A 17108-nucleotide genomic window follows, 5' to 3' on the forward strand; every position below is an offset into this window, starting at 1 on the left:
GCTCTGTGCTCCGTGCAGTTGTGGTGGTTTTGCATCACGAAAGTGATGTTCTAAGAGAAGCTGCTAGCAGTTTCCTCCATGTCTGACCAAAAAAACAATCAGTAATTATCTTTGAGAACTGACAAACTGTTAAACCACTAAGGAAACTGTACACGTCTCTGTGAAGACACATGTTAAAGATGGGAAAGCCTGGGAGGGTCTCTTTCCCTTCTGGCTGGCACAGAGGTAACAAGGCTGACCCGGCCCCGTCTCAGCCAGGCCGGGCCGGGCGGCTCCTGCCGTGGGGCCGGGCCCCTTCCCAGGGACCCCGCCAGGCCCCATCGGCTGCCGGGCAGGGCAGGGGAGGCCGCGGGGCCGAGGCCGGGCCGGGCCATGGCTGCAGTTGGGAACATCTGGGCCCTGCTGAGCCCTGCCCCGCCGCCAGCCCGGGCCCAGCCAGGATCCGCCGGGCCCCAGGAGCAGCCCCGGGCCGGGCCGGCTCGGCCAAGATTCTGCCGCCCTTGGGCTTCAGCCGCAAGCCCCGGGCAGGGGCAGGAGAAGCCATCGGCCCCGGCCGTGCTGCTGCTGTGCTCTGGCCTGGCTGCTGAGATCCTGGCCCTGCCCCAGCGCGGCCCATCCTGATACAGCCCCAGCGCAGCCGCTGCAGAAACCTCCATCGTAAAACAGCTCCGGCCGCAAGCACCGAGCCCGGCCGGGGGCACGGAACCATCTGCAGGCCCCGGTGAGATATGAACTCTTTCAGTGCTTCCATCCTCCCTCCAGTGAGAGAAAAGGACAAACTGCAGGCACACAGAGGAGCAACATGAAGACACCGAGTTCAGTGAAGGGAAAGTTGAGTCCCAGATGTGAGGGATGAGGAGATGCCTTGATCTTGGGACTGAAATCCTCTTGTAAAGCTATGGGGAAGGATGTAATTAATATATCAGACTCTCTTTTTCCCTATAACTAATTGAAAATATGGGGAGATGACTTGTTCAGCAAAAACCTCCATGCTAAAGTAAGCAATTGTTGAAGTAGCTGTGATCCTATGAGAAGTTTAAACAGAGAAAGAGAGAAGATCAGTGAGATCCTGTGTCCTCAGGGAGTGAAGAAGAAGATCTCTGTTTTCAGAGATGAAGATGATTTCAGAAATAGATGAAGAGAATCTTTGCTCTTCAACAGCTCATCTTTAAACTCATACCCCATAAGCTGACATGGCCCATAAAAACAGCTGTGGGAAAAGCTATGAAAAATGGGAGGGACTTCACAATTGCAGATTTTCTGGGCAGCTGCTATTTGTGGGAATTGAGAGCCACGAGCAAACGTTTTTCTTATGGAGAAGTCTCCATAGCATGAAAGAGAGACTCCTCTGCCTAAGTGAACTGAAGAAAGACTGTTCTAGGTGGTGTAAACTGACTGAAACTTTCAGGTTTTGTCTCCTTGCGTTGTCAGTAAGAAAGAAAAGGCTGTAGGGAAAGGAGAAGTGTTCAGATCCTTATTACTCTTTTTTCTATTTACTGGTAATAAACTTTTCCATATACTCTTTTAAAATTTTGAGCCTACTTTGCCTTTCTCCTAATCCTATCTCAGAGCAGGAAATGAGTAAATATATTCCAGTGAGTGCAATGGTAATTAGCCAACACTGATCCCACTGCACTAATAGATGCATTGGCTGAGAAATCTCAAATTAGCAAACCAAAAATTACTCGAGATACATTCCTGATAAACTGCATTAGAGCAGAGGGAAATCAAGGCAGAGCCATGGTTTGTCAATACTTGCTGCATCCTGATGAGCCCTGTGGTGCATTTGGAGCTGAGCCCTGGAACCTCAGGGCCTGAGAGGAGATTGCACAAACCTTTCCAGGAGTCAAAGTCAGAAGAAAACCCCAAAGTGTCTCAAAGCATGAATGGGTCTCAGTGAGGTCCACCCCCAACACAGGCTCCTCATGGACTCCTTGGACGAGACAATTGCAGGCCAGGATGGCGCAAAAACCTCTCAGAGACTCAGTGTGGAAAAGAAAATTCCAAACTACCTTAAAAAATGTGAGAAGCTAAAAGCATTAATGAGCCCCACTGAGTGTCAGTACAAAGCTCTCCAGGGACTCATTAAAGCAGATAATTGGAGCCATGATTGCACAAACCTCTCACAGAGTCTGTATCAAAAGGGAAACACCAAGTGCCTTCAAATAACCGGAGTACCTTGAAGTATTAATGAGCCCCACTGAGTGTTGTTACTGACAAAGCCTCTCCAGGGACTAATTACAGCAGATAATTGGAGGCCATGATTGCACAAACCTCTCAGAGACTCCAAGGCAAAAGCCAAAGTCCTTTGAAAAACCTGCAGTCCCTGCAGGGAGCATTCAGGAGCCCCCAGGGCCATTGCTGAGCAAGGCTCCCCAGGGACTCCTTGCAGCAGATCCTTGAGGCCACTGGGATGTGGGCTAGGGGGGGATGCTGAGGGCAGCACAAGGGGCTGCCAGTGCCCAGCCTGGCTGGGGCTGTGCCAGGAGGCCCCAGGGCCTCAGGACAAGGTGTCTCCTCCCAGCCCTTGCTGGCACAGACCCTGCTGTGCCCCAGGGCACCAAGACTTGGCTTCTCTTTGTCCCCACCTGTCATCACTGCCTGCAGTTCTCTGCTCTGCCTGGGGCCTGGGGACACTTGCTCAGTCATGTCCCTCAGTGGGACCCATTAAAAGTTCAAGAAAGTTTGGAGTTGGATTCTGACGTGGAGTTCTGGAGAGGTTTCTTCAGCTCCCTCTCAGGGACTGATGTTCAGGGCCTGAGCACAAAGGCCCAGAGGCTGATTAAAGTCCTTGTGCTGTGTCTGTGCTGCTGAGCTGGGCTGGGCTCCTGGCCCAGAGGCAGCTCCTGGTCACCAAGAAGAGCTTCAAAAGCACATTTCTCTGGATGAGCAGCTCTTGTGCCAGCCCAGCAGGGCTGGGGCACTGCCTGCAGCCAGCGCGGGCACAGCCCAGAGGCACAGAGAGCTTCAATCAGTCAGGGCTGGGAAGGGGCTGAGAAGTGCCTGGGGCACAATCACTGCCAGCCCTTGGCACAGGAACCTCTGGCTGCAGGACAATGCAGCTGCAGCTCCTGGAGCCATCTCCTCAAGCTGGAACATGCCAATGCCTGCAGAGCCTGTGAGTACAACTCTGGGTATTTCTGGTGCAGGGGAGGTGAAATGCTCATGAATCTCTGACATGTTGTAGGATGCTGATCAGTCGTGGAATATTTCCAAGACAAGGATTTCATTAAAAATGAGGACATTTCCAAAGACTTTGTATTCAGTTTCCTAATATTGGAGCGTGGCAGGGAGTGGGGGGATTATTATTAAAGATTAATGATGAATTGTTAGTTATGATATTTTACAAGTGTCTAAGACATCTGAACTGTTCCTCTCAGTGATCAGTAGGTTCACGGGAGATCCCTAATGTGCTTTCAGCCACTCTGCCCATGCACAGCAGCAGCATCACCTTTGCTGGAGCCATCAGGCTCAGTCTGAGCTGTCCTTTCTCCAAGCTGCAAACAGAACCTGCCCCCAGCCAGTGCCCTGCAAACAGGCAGGGTTCTGTAGGGCCAAGGAGAGTGCACAGAGCTTTGGGCTCTGTGAGTGCTGGCAGGGAGAGATCAGGCAGAGGGAAACACCTGCAGGAGGGAAATCTGCAGGAAGCAGAGAGAAGATCAGGGAATGAGAGAAAACAAACCCCAGCAATGCTGTGGCAGGGAGAGTTTGGAGATGCCCACAGGAGCCCCTGCAGTGCAGCCCCTCCCTCTGAAGAAGCCCCCTCCCTCCTGTGGCCCAGCCAAGCCTCTGCCCTCAGGGCCGGGGCTCCAAGGCGTGCAGCCCCTCCTGTGCAGGCAGAGCTGCAGCAGAGCCGTGGGGCAGCTCTGCAGCCCCGGGCCCAGTTCCCTCTGCAGAGCACAGGGCTGGGAGCAGCTGCCCGGCCCTGGGGGCTCTGGCAGGGGGCACAGCTGGCTCAGGGTGACGCTGTCCCCAGGGCCCGGCTCTGGGCAATGCTGTCAGTGCAGCCAGGGAAGGAGCTGCATCTCCCACAATCCAATGCCATCAGAAGGACACTTGGAAGTCTCCCTGAGATTTCAGTCCAAGCTGGGAGCTTCAATCCAGAGTGCAAACCTGTCCCAGAGCATCTCTGAGTTATGAGATTGATGGGGAAAGGCAGAGGTGTTGTGACACTGAAAATGCTGCTGGGTTGGTGACATGAGCAATGTGAGTCGTTGGCTACAAATGTGGAACTGGGCTCTGGTGGATCCATTTGTTCTCAGGAGTACCTGGTGACATTTTAGGGGAAGCATGGGAAGGTGATCACCCTCCACCTGAGAAAGGTTAAAGCCCAAAGAATCTCTGAACAGGTCAGAATAACAGACCATCTCCCCTCTGTCTCCACTCATCATCTTGCCCCAGGGAAATCACTCTTCTCCCTGAGGGCAGCAGAAATGCTGAAGGTTTGATATCCAAAACTACCGGCAGAGACATGGGGGGAGTTGATAAAGAAAACCTCAGAACTCTGAAACACTAAAGACCATGTCTGAGTGTTACAGAGGAGGGTGTATGGGGAATGGCTTTGATTTTGGTTACCAGTATCTTGTCTAAACCTTCTCTGTCCTTTCATCCATGTGCAGCCCCAGCAAATGTCCAACAGCAGCTCCATCAGGCACTTCCTCCTGCTGGCATTGGCAGACACACGGCAGCTGCAGCTCCTGCACTTCTGCCTCTTGCTGGGCATCTCCCTGGCTGCCCTCCTGGGCAACGGCCTCATCATCAGCGCCGTAGCCTGCGGCCACCACCTGCACACGCCCATGTTCTTCTTCCTGCTCAACCTGGCCCTCAGCGACCTGGGCTCCATCTGCACCACTGTCCCCAAAGCCATGCACAATTCCCTCTGGGACACCAGCAACATCTCCTACACCGGATGTGCTGCTCAGCTCTTCTTCTATCTGTTCTACCTGTCAGCAGAGTTTTCCCTCCTGACCATCATGTGCTACGACTGCTACGTGTCCATCTGCAAACCCCTGCACTACGGGACCCTCCTGGGCAGCAGAGCTTGTGCCCACATGGCAGCAGCTGCCTGGGCCAGTGCCTTTCTCAATGCTCTCATGCACACGGCCAATACATTTTCCCTGCCCCTGTGCCATGGCAATGCCGTGGTCCAGTTCTTCTGTGAAATCCCCCAGATCCTCAAACTCTCCTGCTCTAAATCCCACCTCAAGGAACTTGGGCTCATTGCAGTTAGTGCCTGTTTAGCATTTGGCTGTTTTGTGTTCATTGTTTTCTCCTATGTGCAGATCTTCAGGGCTGTGCTGAGGATCCCCTCTGAGCAGGGACGGCACAAAGCCTTTTCCACCTGCCTCCCTCACCTGGCTGTGGTTTCCCTGTACCTCAGCACTGGCACATTTGCTCACCTGAAGCCCCCCTCCATCTCGTCCCCATCCCTGGATCTATCAGTGTCAGTTCTGTACTCGGTGGTGCCTCCAGCTCTGAACCCCCTCATCTACAGCCTGAGGAACCAGGAGCTCAAGGCTGCAGTGTGGACACTGATGACTGCATGCTTTCAGAAACATTAAACTGCTGGCCAATTCCTGCAAATCACTTGTAATAAAAGTAATCTTTGATACTTCTTGTTGGTTCCACAGTGGAGGTTCTTTTTCTTTGTTTTATTTTTTTCAATATTGTCCACACATAAATGTCATTGTTTGTGCCATTTCTCATTTTGTTTCTCTCCAACTTCCCTTGGCCACAGACTGTGTCAATGAGGGGCTGCACTCTCAATGGCTTTAAAGGAACTAAAGGATGTCCCAGCAGAGTTTTCTGCAGAGATGCCCTTGTGTTCCCCTCTCTGGAGCTGCAGCAGCAATGTCTGTGTGCAGAGCTGGGGCAGATCAGTGCTGGCCCAGCAGCTGTGCCCAGCAGCAGCAGCAGCAGCACTTGGTGTTGCCAGTGCTGCTGCCGTGGCCCTGCCCCGCTGCCCTGGTGGCCCTGGTGTTGCTGCAGGGCCTGAGTGCTCTCGGGGCCGGGCACAGCCCTGGGGGTGGCAGTGCCGGGGCTGCAGCAGGGACAGGCCATGGGCACTGCTGGGGCAGCGCTGACGCCTCAGGCCAGGCCCTGGGGGCTGCAGGCTCCTTGCCCAGGCTCTCTCAAGAACATGGCCAGGCCAATGCTCAGCACAGAAACCCCCGTGAGCAGCCCCAGGCTGGCCGTGGGCAGGCTGGGGGTAAACAGCATGGCTGGGGCTCTGCAAGGGCCCTGGGGCAGACGGGAAGGAGCAGCAGAGCAGGGGCTGATCCATGCCCAGTGCGCTGCACAGCCCAGGGCAGCGTCCCAGAGCGTCCTCATGCAGCTGCCAACAACATCCCCCCTCTGCAGCCCTGGCCTCTCCCCCAGCTCACACAGGTGCCCCATCCTTGCAGGCACAGACACGGCAGCACTGCCTCAGCAGCCCCTGTTTGCATTGCACACAGCAGGGCCAGCATCCCCATGCTGTTGCTGTGGGGACATGAACCTGAGGGAGCACAAATGCCATCAGCCCCTGGGGCCAGCAAGGGCTGCGGGACACCAGGGAAACCACTCAGCTTTGTCCTGGCCTCTGCACTCAGCCAGAAAGTTTGTTCCCATCAGCTGGGAGTTTCCTGTGCCACTGCAGACGCTGTTGCTCAGAGCCAGGGCTGCCTGGCAGCCACCCCCAAACTGCCCTGAGCATTTCCTGTGTGCCACCTTTGCTTTCTTTACTCTTCCCTGGTACAAATTTCTTCCCATTGCCCACCCCTGCTCCCTCCCCTGCAATCAGCCCATCTCTCTCCTGCTCCTGCTGGCCACACCATTCCTGAGCCAGGCCAGGAGCCATTGGCCTTCTTGGCCACCTGGGCACGCTGCTGCCTCATGTCCAGCCTGCTGTCCATCAGTCCCTGCAGGTCCCTTTCTGCCTGGCTGCTCTCCAGCCACTCTGTCCCCAGCCTGTAGTGCTTCAGGGGTTCTTGTGGCCAAAATGCAGGACCTGGTACTTGGACTTGTTAAACCTCACCTTGTTGTATTTGAGCCCTGGATCCAGCCTGTCCAGGGCCCTGTTCAGAGCCCTCCTACCCTCCAGCAGATCCACACTCCCAGACAACTTGGTGTCACCATGGTTCCATGAGACCCCAGAGTGTCATAATGGTCTCCATGACTCCACGAGGCCTCCCAGTGTCACAATGTCCCTTTGATTCCATGGGATCCCTTGGTGTCACAAAGTCCTTTGGATCCTTGGGCCCTGCAGTGTCACAATGGCACCGTGGTCCCCTCAGGCCCTGCAGTGTCACAGTGGATCCTTGGTTCCATGAGGTCTGGCAGTGCAGCAATGCTCTCCTTGGTTCCACAGTGTCACAATGGCCTCCTGATCCCAAGGGCCACCACGGTGTCAAACATCTTTCCTTCACTCCAGGAGTCCCTGAGGAGCAGCCCTGGCCCCTTGGTTCCATGGGGTCCTGCAGTGTCACAATGGCCCCATCATGAAACCAGGTCCTGCTCTGTCACAATGCTCTGCATGGTTCCACAAGGCTCTGCAGTATCACAGTGGCCTCTTGGCTCCATTAGGCCTCAGAGTGCCACAATGAATTCCTTGGTGCTGCAGTGTCACAATAGAGCCCTGGTGACACAAGTGTCACCATGGCCCCTTGGCTCTGGGCTGCCATGTCGTACACAGTGTCACCATGGTCCTCTTAGTGCCACCAGGCCCCGCAGTGTCACAATGGCCCCTTGCTTCCCCAGGACCCTGCAGTGTCACAATCATCAGGCTGGAAATGATATGGAGAGCATCAAGTCCAACCTGGCACCCAACAACACCTTGTCACCCAGACCATGGCACTGAGTGCCACATCCAGTCTTTCCTTATAAACACTTCCAGGGATGGTGACTCACCCACCTTCCTGGGCAGCCCATTGCAATGCCCAATCACCCTTTGTTTTAAGAATATTCCCTATTGTCCAGCCTAAACTTCCCCTGGTGCAGCTGAAGGCTGTGTTCTCTTGTCCTGTCACTGTTCCCTGGGAGAAGAGCCCGACCCCCACCTGGCTGCACCCTCCTGTCAGGGAGTTGTAGAGAGTGATGAGGTCTCCCCTGAGCCTCCTCTTCTCCAGGATAAACAACCCCAGCTCCCTCAGCTGCTCCTCACAGGACTTGTGTTCCAGACCCCTCCCCAGCCTTGTTGCCCTTCTGTGGACACGCTCCAGCCCCTCCATGTCCTTCCTAAATTGGGGGGCCCAGAACTGGACACAGCACTCGAGGTGCTGCCCAACCAGTGCTGAGCACAGGGGAAGAATCCCTGCCCTGCTCCTGCTGGCCACACCATTCCTGATCCATAGGAGTGCCAGGGGTTGGACGAGGGAAATGGTGGGGAGGGCGTAGAGACAGAGTCTGATTGATTGTCAGCCATGAAGGGTCTTGATTTTCCTATCTATTCAAACTGCACAAGGAGGTTCCTGGATTCAATGCCAACTGGAGATTGCACATATTAATATATCAACAGGAAAAGAAAACCTAAATAGGACCTAAAAATTCTTTTCTCGGTGTCTTTTTAAATAGAATTTATTCAGTTTGAATACACTACTGAAATCTGTCAAATTAACCACAAAGGATTTGAAAATTAAAATCAAATGATTCCCAGAGTCTTGGCTTGTTAAGGGCCTGGGACACTGAATTCCTGCACTGAAGAGCTGAAGGCTGAACAAGCCTCTGGAGCAGGAAAATTCAGCAACGGCCTCCAAGTTGCTGAGGATGTCAGCAGCCCCCATTGAGGCCATCCCTGCCCAGAGACTTTGGGGGAATGGGCAGATGTCATGGTTTAGGGCAAATTTGGAGGAGAATTTCCAAATTAGGGCCCCTCCAGTAAGCAAACCCACACGGCCCCTCTCCCCAACCGGTTTGGGAAGGATTCCTCGGAGAGGAGTGGAAAGAACCTGTTTATTTAATAGGCACAGCACCCCCAGCACACAAAATGAACAATTCTGGATGACACCGCTCTGAAAAAAGATGACAAATTCAGAAAGTCTCTCTTGGGGGGTGGTCACTCTGTTCTCAGTCCCTCCGGTGCTGGGGCAGCTGCTGCAGGCCACAAGGTGCAGGATCTTGGTGTTTCCCAGGTCCCAGTCCGCAGCAGGTTCAAAATGGTCAGAAAAAGGAAAGGAGAAATAGTCCAGGAAGAAATTGGACAGTTTAGCTGAACTAGCTAATGAGCAAAATCAAGCAGAAGCGAAGCAAGCAAGAGCGAGAGAGCAAAGCAAAGCAAAAGCAGAAAAAACAAAAGCTGCAGTCTCTGTGTCCCACCAGGCTGATAAGAAAACCAAACCAAAACTTTCCCTCTTCAGAGCCGGTCTTAAAGGTACAGAACATAATATCCAACATTAACAGAACACATGAATGGGGATACAAGCATCATAACGTCACCCTGGGACATTCCACCCCTTTTCCCCATATCATCAACATACTACCACACATCATGCATTAATTCACACAAAATTTCCATCTGCTCCCCCAAAATTTACAAGCAATACCCATCATGCCCTCATCACATCCCCACACTGGACCACTGAATCCAGGCCCTATACTACAGAGCTGCAGGATTCCCCCCTTTCACTTTACTCACTCAAAGCTCCATCTTTCACTTGCTCAGACCTTTGACACTTGCATGTTTCCTTCTCAATCTTTCACTTGCCCAGACCTTCAGCACTTACACATTTCCTTCTGTCTTATGTCTGTATGGTGTAATGTAACGACAATGGCAGTAACATCCAATGAACAGTGATATTGCATATCATTCTCACCCCACAATCAGATCTCCCTGAGGTACACATCGTGTTGTTCCATCTCTTTGCATTATCCACCATGTGCAACCTGGTCCCTGAGCAAAGACAACCCCACAAATGGGTTTGTCTGTACTCGAGGCAGAATTGATCCACACATTCTTCCCCAACAAACCTCTGACATGCACCACTGGGACTTTATCTCCATCTGTTATATTCAGGGGCTCAGACTGGGCAGGACCTGTATGGTTGGTGGAACCTCAGGTGTTAACTAACAGGTGGCCTTTGCTAAATGCTGCTCCCAATTTTTGAAAGATCCCCCACCCAAAGCTTTCAGCTGGGTTTTTAGTAGTCCATTGTACCTCTCCACTTTGCCTGCAGCTGGTGCATGGTAGGGGATATGGTACACCCACTCAATGCCATGTTCCCTAGCCCAGGTGTTGATAAGGCTCTCCTTGAAATGAGTCCCATTGTCTGACTCAATCCTCTCAGGGGTTCCATGTCTCCACAGGATTTGCTTTTCAAGGCCCAGGGTGGTGTTCTGGGCAATAGCATGAGGCACAGGGTAAGTTTCCAACCGTCCAGCGGTGGCTTCCACCATGGTCAGCACATGGTGCTTGCCCTGGCGTGTCTGGGGCAGTGTGATGGAGTCAATCTGCCAGGCCTCCCCATACTTGTACTTGAACCCCTGCCCACCATTGCCATAGGGGCTTCACTCGCTTGGCCTGCTTGATGGCAGCACACGTCTCACAGTCATGGATAACCTGAGAAATACTGTCCATGGTTAAATCCACCCCTCAGTCTCATGCCCACTTATAGGTGGCATCTCTGCCCTGATGGCCTGAGGCATCATGGGCCCATCAAGCTAGGAACAACTCCCCCTTCTGTTGCCAATCTAAGTCTATCTTCAACACCTCTATTTTTGCTACCTGATCTACCTGTTTGTTGTTTTGGTGTTCCTCATTAGCCCAACTCTTGGGGTCATGAGCATCTACATGGCGGACCTTCACAGGTAGCCTCCCTACCCTGGTAGCAATGTCTTTCCACTCATCAGCAGCCCAAATTGGTTTTCCTCTATGCTGCCAGTTGGACTCATTCCACCTCTCCAGCCATCCCCACAGAGCATTGGCTACCATCCATGAATCAGTGTAGAGGTAGAGCTTTGGCCACTTCTCTCTTTCTGCAATGTCCAGGGCCAGCTGAACGGCTTTGAGTTCAGCAAGTTGGCTTGATCCACCTTCTTCAGTGGCCTCAGCGACCTGTCGTGTGGGGCTCCATACGGCTGCTTTCCACTTCTGGTTCATCCCTACAATGTGACAGGAACCGTCAGTGAAAAGAGAGTAGCGTGTTTCCTCTGGGGGCAGTTGGTTATATGGAGGAGCCTCTTCAGCCCGTGTCACTGGTTCTTGTTCTTCATCTGTGACACCAAAATTCTCACCTTCGGGCCCATTTGTAATTACCTCCAAAATCCCAGGGCGATCCAGTTTACCTATACGGGCGCTGTCTCTGTCCCTCTGGGAGCCTCTCAGGAACCCTCGGCCAGTCCCGAGTCGGCAGACACCGGGGGCAGCCCCGACACGGCCGACAGCGGGGAGACACTCTCTGTGCCCCGAGGGTACTGAGGGCACCTGGGCTGGGCGCCTGTGCAGCACAAGAGACACCAGAGACATCGGTAGAAGATAAAGGGCCGACTCTTAGCAGGGGTTAATCCAAGGTTTTATTCTAGGAGTCCCAAAGGAGCCCCTACACTTCAGGGGCCTCCTGCCCACAGCCCCGGGAGATGTGCCAAGGTTACATTTAAAGGGAGGTGGAAACCCAAAGTAGATAACATTTGACTAACCAAGAAGTGACCCTAAGGGATGGGTACTGGGGGATGGACATTTAGGACAGCATATGGGGCAGGGCTTGGGGGGCTGACCCCTGGCCTCTGTCTCATCACTCGACATCCTGGACCGAAGCTTCTGGATGGAGGGGATGGGATGCTGAGTGATTGACAGAGAGCCAGGGTGGGGATTTGGGGATGATCTCAGCAAGGGAAAGGGATTACACAGGTAAAGGGAGGGGGGTACCATCTGGGATGAACCATTTGGGAAAAATACGGGGATTCAAAAACAAAACTATTACAAAGTATTACAAAGTATAAAAACACACTACAACACACCACCCAGATCTGTTTGCTGCGCAAGTGCCCCGATCCGGAAATTTCCCAGGGCTGGCACAGCCCAAGTCCAGCAACTTCCTGGCACAGAAAGCCAAAATCCGGCAATTTCCTGATGCCAATACAGGCGCCCACACCTGGTGTTTTCTGCCACTGCCAGTGCCCAGATCTGGATATTTCCCTGTTCTGGCAGAGCCAAGTCCAGCAATTTTCTGGCAAAGAAAGCCACAACACGGCACTGCCCAGATCTGGTGTGTTGGGGTTAGTTTAAAAGAAGAGGGAGACCTTGGCTTAAGGCTGTGAGAAAACCCTCTTTAGTCAGGGTCAGCAGGAGCTCCCGCCCATAATCCTCTTGTTCAGGTTTGCAGATTGTTACTAGAAAGTTCTGAGTTCTCTTTGCTACCCTTGGTTACTTTATACTGCAAAAATTGTAATATTCTTAATCCTTCCTTCCCCTTGGATCTTTCCCTCAGATCCCACCTTAACCCCTCCCCATAAATAAATGGATAAATATCCCTGCTAGACCCTGGACCCAGGCTTTTTTCTGCTTTGCTCTCTCTACTGTGCACACCGTCCTGTTTGTTGTGTTTGCCTTCATTAAAGTTCTGTTTCCAGAGCACCAGATGAAAGCAGTCTCTGTCTGTAAAGTGGCCAGAGCTGGTTCTCAGGGAAACCACTGGTCAACGGTCCGGACGAGGGCCAGAAGATTTCACTGGTGTTTGCTGGCACTGCCAGTGCCCAGAGCTGGAAATTTCCCTATTCTGACACAGCCCAAGTGCAGCAGCAATTTGCTGGCACAGAAATCCAAAACCGGGCAACTTTCTGCTACTGGCTCTGGCACCGCCCACATCTTGTGTTTGCTGCGCCAGTGCCCAGATTTGGAAATTTCCCGGTGCCAGCAGAGCCCAAATCCAGCAGATTTCTGTCACTGGCAACGACACCACCCAGATCTGGTGTTTGCTGGCAGTGCCAGCGCCAGATCTGAAAATTTCCTGGTGCTGGCACAGCCCAAGTCCAGTGATTTGCTGGCACAGAAAGCCAAAATTTGGACATTTACCAGGTTCTGGCTCCAGCACCATCCAGATCTGGTGTTTGCTGGGACCGCCAGTGCCCAGATTTGGAAATTTCCCAATGCCTTCACAGCCCAGGTCCAGCAATTTGGTTTTAGCTAGCTTAGGCAGAGAAGTTCCTGTGACTGTGACTTTCCTTTTTCTTGGAACTGTTTAAACCTGCTCTGGACTGAAAACCCAGAAAAACACCGGCAGCTCACACCTGTGGCCCACTGAGCTCTGGGACGCTGCATTCCAGCACCAGAGGGACTTAGAAGAGACCGAGTGAGCCAACTACACCCCACAAAAAGGACTTTCTGAATTTGCCATCTCTTCAGCACTGTCAGAGGTTTTATTCAATATTATTCATTTTTCATGCTTGTGAATACTTTACTTGTTAAATAAACTGGGGTTTTTTCACTTTTCTCGAGGGAAGTCTTTTCCTGAACTAGTAGGGGGAGGGGCTGCTTGAACGTGCTTTCTAGAAGGATCACTTTTGGAGATTTCCTCCCCAAATTTGCCCTAAGCCAGCACAAACAGTCACAATGAAAATTTCACCAGTGGCATAATTTCCTGCTGGCAAATCTTGTGACAGAAGCTTGACCTTGTTCTCCATGAGACATTCCTGGGAAGAGAGACAGGAGAAGAAGATTCCTGGAAAAATGAAACAGCCTTCCAGAAGGGAAATGAAAATGAAAGAAACAATCCAAGATCTTTTCCTCTATTTATTTCTATGCTCCCCTTTTCCATGTTGCACTACTTCTCCATCCCAGGAATTCCAGATGCACCTCACTTCTAAGATCGGTGACTCAGTGATTTTTAGACACTCAAAAATACCATGAGCCACACAGAGTTTTCCTTCCCCTGGTTTTACTGGAAAGCAACACTGGAGATGTAAGTGCAGTGCTTGGGTCAGGTAGGAATCCTACAGCAAGGGAAGGTGGCCCGACAGTGTTTGAGCCTCAGCCAGGCCAATGCAGAGCAGCAAGCGAGGGGATTGCTGTGCCAGTGTGCAGGAGTCAGGGCTCTGCATCTGGGCTCACCGCTGCAAAGTTCCCGTGTTTGGACAGACTCAGGGGCTGTGCCCGGGGCGCGCGGGGCTCGAACGTGGGGCTCGTGGGGCGAGCGGGGAACGGACACGGGGACGAACGGCCCCGGTGCTTCAGTTGCAGCGGCGGCAGCGGCGGCAGCGGCGGCAGCAGCAGCGACAGCAGCAGCAAAACAGATATTTTAGAGCATTCTTTCTTTCTTTCTCTTTCTTTTTCCTTCTCTGTTTTTCCTTCTGTTTTTCTTTTTCTCCCTTTCCCTCGGTCGGGCACCCTTCTCTCGGGGTCCCTTGCCCGGCGTCCCTCTCCTCTCCCCGCCTCCCTCTCCCCTGCCGGGCCGGGCCATGCCCCCGGCCCGCCCCCGGCCCCGGGCGGGGCTGCCCCGTGCCCGGCCCCGGCCGTCCCGCCGCGCTCTCGCCTCCGCCCGGCTCTGGCCGTGCTGGCGGTGGCGCTGCTGGGCGGGCATCAGTACCTGGTGCGGGGGCGGCCTCGCCGCCCTTCGGCTCCGCCTGGGCCGAGCCCGGCCCCGGACCCGACGCAGGGTTCAGTCCCGGCCCCGGCCCCGGCCCCGGCCCCGGCCCCGGCTCCTCCCGGGGCCCGCGGAGGACACAGGCGGCGCGGCCGCTCCCGCCGCCTCCGCTGCGGCTTCCCCGGCCCGAGCTCCGCCGCTCGGCAGCGCGGCCGCCGGCCCCGAGCCTCCCGTGCCGCGTTCCGAGGAGAGAACGCCTGGGCATGGCCGGCCCGGGGCGGCTGAGGGGCGCTCGGGGGCCGTTGCTGGCCCCGGGCCGAGCTCTGACAGCCGCGTCCCGCCCGCAGGGAAGGCGCACGACGCCCTGCAGGAGCGCTACCGAGTGGGTTCGCTGCTGGGGCGCGGAGGATTCGGCAGCGTCTTCGCGGCCACGCGGCTCTCGGACGGCGCCCCGGTGAGCGGCGGGGCCGGCGGCGGGCGCAGGAGGAGGGGGCGGAGGAGGAGGAGGAGGGAGGATGGGGCTGGGCAGGGCGGGCGGCGAGCTGAGCCCGCTGCTGTCCTTGGCTTGCAGGTGGCCATCAAAAGAGTGCCACGGAACCGCGTCCGGCACTGGGGCGAGCTGGTGAGTGAGCGGGGCCAGCGGCAGCAGCCGGGGCTGCCGGGCGGGGATGAGCCGAGGCCCGGCACGGTGGAAGCCGCCAGGACGCCTCGAGGGAGAGCGGGCGTGGGTGCAGCGCAGGGCGCAGAGCATCCCGGGCTGGCTGAGGGCTCCCCGAGCCCCGGCACGGCATCGGCCCCACTGAGGGCATCGTGCTCCTCCCGCAGCCCGACGGCAGCAGGGCCCCTCTGGAGGTCGTGCTGCAGGCCAAGGTGTCCACTGGCTTCCCTGGTGTGGTGCAGCTGCTGGAGTGGCTTGAGCTGCCCAACCACATCGTGATGGTGCTGGAGCGGCCAGAGCGGTGTCAGGACCTGCAGCGTTTCATTGGGGCACGGCGGTTCCTGCCCGAGGAGGTGGCGCGGGCGCTGTTCCGCCAGGTGCTGGAGGCCGTGCGGCACTGCACCAGCTGCGGGGTCCTGCACCGCGACATCAAGCCAGAGAACATCCTGCTTGACCTGGCCAGTGGGAAGGCCAAACTGATCGACTTTGGCTGTGGCACCTACCTGCAAGAGACAGCCTACACCCACTTTGCAGGTGAGCCCACGTAAGGGTGTACTCCTGGTCCCGGGATCTCATGGCCCAACATCTCCCAGCCCAAGCTGGCTGTGGCAGAGGGGATTCTCCCTTTTGCTGCCAGTCAGGGGACTGAGTGTTCAGCTGAGTTGCCTTAGACCGGGGCTGGGTGGGGAGCCATCTTCCAGCCCTGCTGGCAGCCTTTGCCAGCCACTCTGCCCAGGACTGGGGCTGGGCTGGGGCAGCCAGCCCGACCAAAACCCCCATGGGTGGGGGTAGCAGAGATGGGGGCGGAACCTGTGCCCCAGCCAGTTTGGTGTGCAGGTGAGAGGAAGGGCTTGGACCGCTCCACTCTCCCTAATATTTTTGGGGCAATGCAGGCAGGGAGGATAAGGGCATGTTTTCCCCAGCATGGAGAGGGTTTTTCTTTTGCAGGTCATGGTCAGGCTTAGCCAGGGCTTCCTCTGCCCTCTTCTGACACCAGTGGCTTCTTTTCCAAGCCTAAGTTTGTGCACAAGTCCCGGGTGCTGGCGAGAGGGCAGTGGTCACCCTGTGTGCCACTGATGCAGCCCCCGCAGGCCCAGGGATGCTGGGGCCAGGCTCTGGGAGCAGCAGCATCCCCCTGCTGAACTCCATCTGTATTCCATAGGAACACTGTCCTACAGCCCCCCGGAATGGAACGACTTTGGCTGGTACCATGGCGAGGCAGCAACGATCTGGTCCCTGGGCATCCTGCTGCACCAGATGGTCTGCGGGGAGCACCCGTTCAGGAGGGGCCGGAACCTCAGCTGGGGCCAGCTCCCGCTGCCACAAGGGCTCTCTCAAGGTGGATCCTCTTCTCTGGGCACGGGGGGGAATCCCAGTGCTGGGAGCCAGCAGTGGGCTCGTGAGCATCCCACTCTAGCAGCTGCTGAGGAGGTGGCACAGGTCCTGCTCTCCTCCAAAACAGGGAATTGATGGGAAAGTTTAGGCCCAAGCCTGAGCGCATCCAGAATGGCCTGGCCATGGGAATAGTGGGGCAAAGCAGACAGGAGCCTTCTCTGGCTGACCGGCAGTTTCTGCTTTCTCTCGCCAGAGTGCAAAGATCTGATCAGGTGGTGTTTATCCGTGAACTCCTTGGACAGACCCACATTAGAAGACCTGTTCTGTGATCCTTGGGTGCAGGATATTCCTTTGCCATAGAAGAAGGGAGAGAGCCACAGGCACACTTTGATCCAGGGCCCTGGTAAGTTGCAGCTCCACACATGCCGTGGCAATCAGAAGCAAAGGAACCCAGACCTTTTTGTGCTGCCTGTGTCACTGCACCGGGGTCATGGGATGGGCACACGCAGCCCTTGTGCTGGAGCTGAGCTGCTCTGCCCAGCACTGGTGGCCGCCATCCAAGCTGGTTTTGCTTGTGCTGGTTCCCTGACAGCTGGGGCCCTGGGCAGAGCCCTGAGAGCCTGGTC

At 55.1% G+C, this 17108-nt stretch overlaps 2 protein-coding genes and 1 pseudogene across 2 annotated transcripts; all 3 read left to right on the forward strand.

The window, feature by feature from the left end:
• LOC139604079 (zinc finger protein 850-like) overlaps positions 1–17108 on the forward strand; it is a 180632-nt pseudogene that overhangs the window by 35117 nt on the left and 128407 nt on the right.
• LOC139603974 (olfactory receptor 14J1-like) lies at positions 4629–5561 on the forward strand. The gene has a single exon (XM_071454972.1). It carries the CDS (start codon positions 4629–4631, stop codon positions 5559–5561), a length of 933 nt encoding a protein of 310 aa, XP_071311073.1.
• LOC139604065 (serine/threonine-protein kinase pim-1-like) lies at positions 14347–16842 on the forward strand (the record flags this gene model as incomplete). The annotated part of the gene is made up of 5 exons (XM_071455053.1): positions 14347–14943; positions 15061–15111; positions 15315–15681; positions 16310–16486; positions 16736–16842. Coding segments are annotated over 5 exons (1299 nt in total), but the record flags the coding sequence as incomplete, so codon positions are not given.

Source organism: Agelaius tricolor, unplaced genomic scaffold (genome assembly GCF_023055355.1).
Source record: "Agelaius tricolor isolate 1412-34295 unplaced genomic scaffold, bAgeTri1.0.p SCAF_43, whole genome shotgun sequence".
Classification (NCBI taxonomy): domain Eukaryota; kingdom Metazoa; phylum Chordata; class Aves; order Passeriformes; family Icteridae; genus Agelaius; species Agelaius tricolor.

Excerpts from the sequence above, each read along its gene's own strand:
- LOC139603974 (XM_071454972.1), top strand. The coding sequence starts at position 4,629 with ATGTCCAACAGCAGCTCCATCAGGCACTTCCTCCTGCTGGCATTGGCA.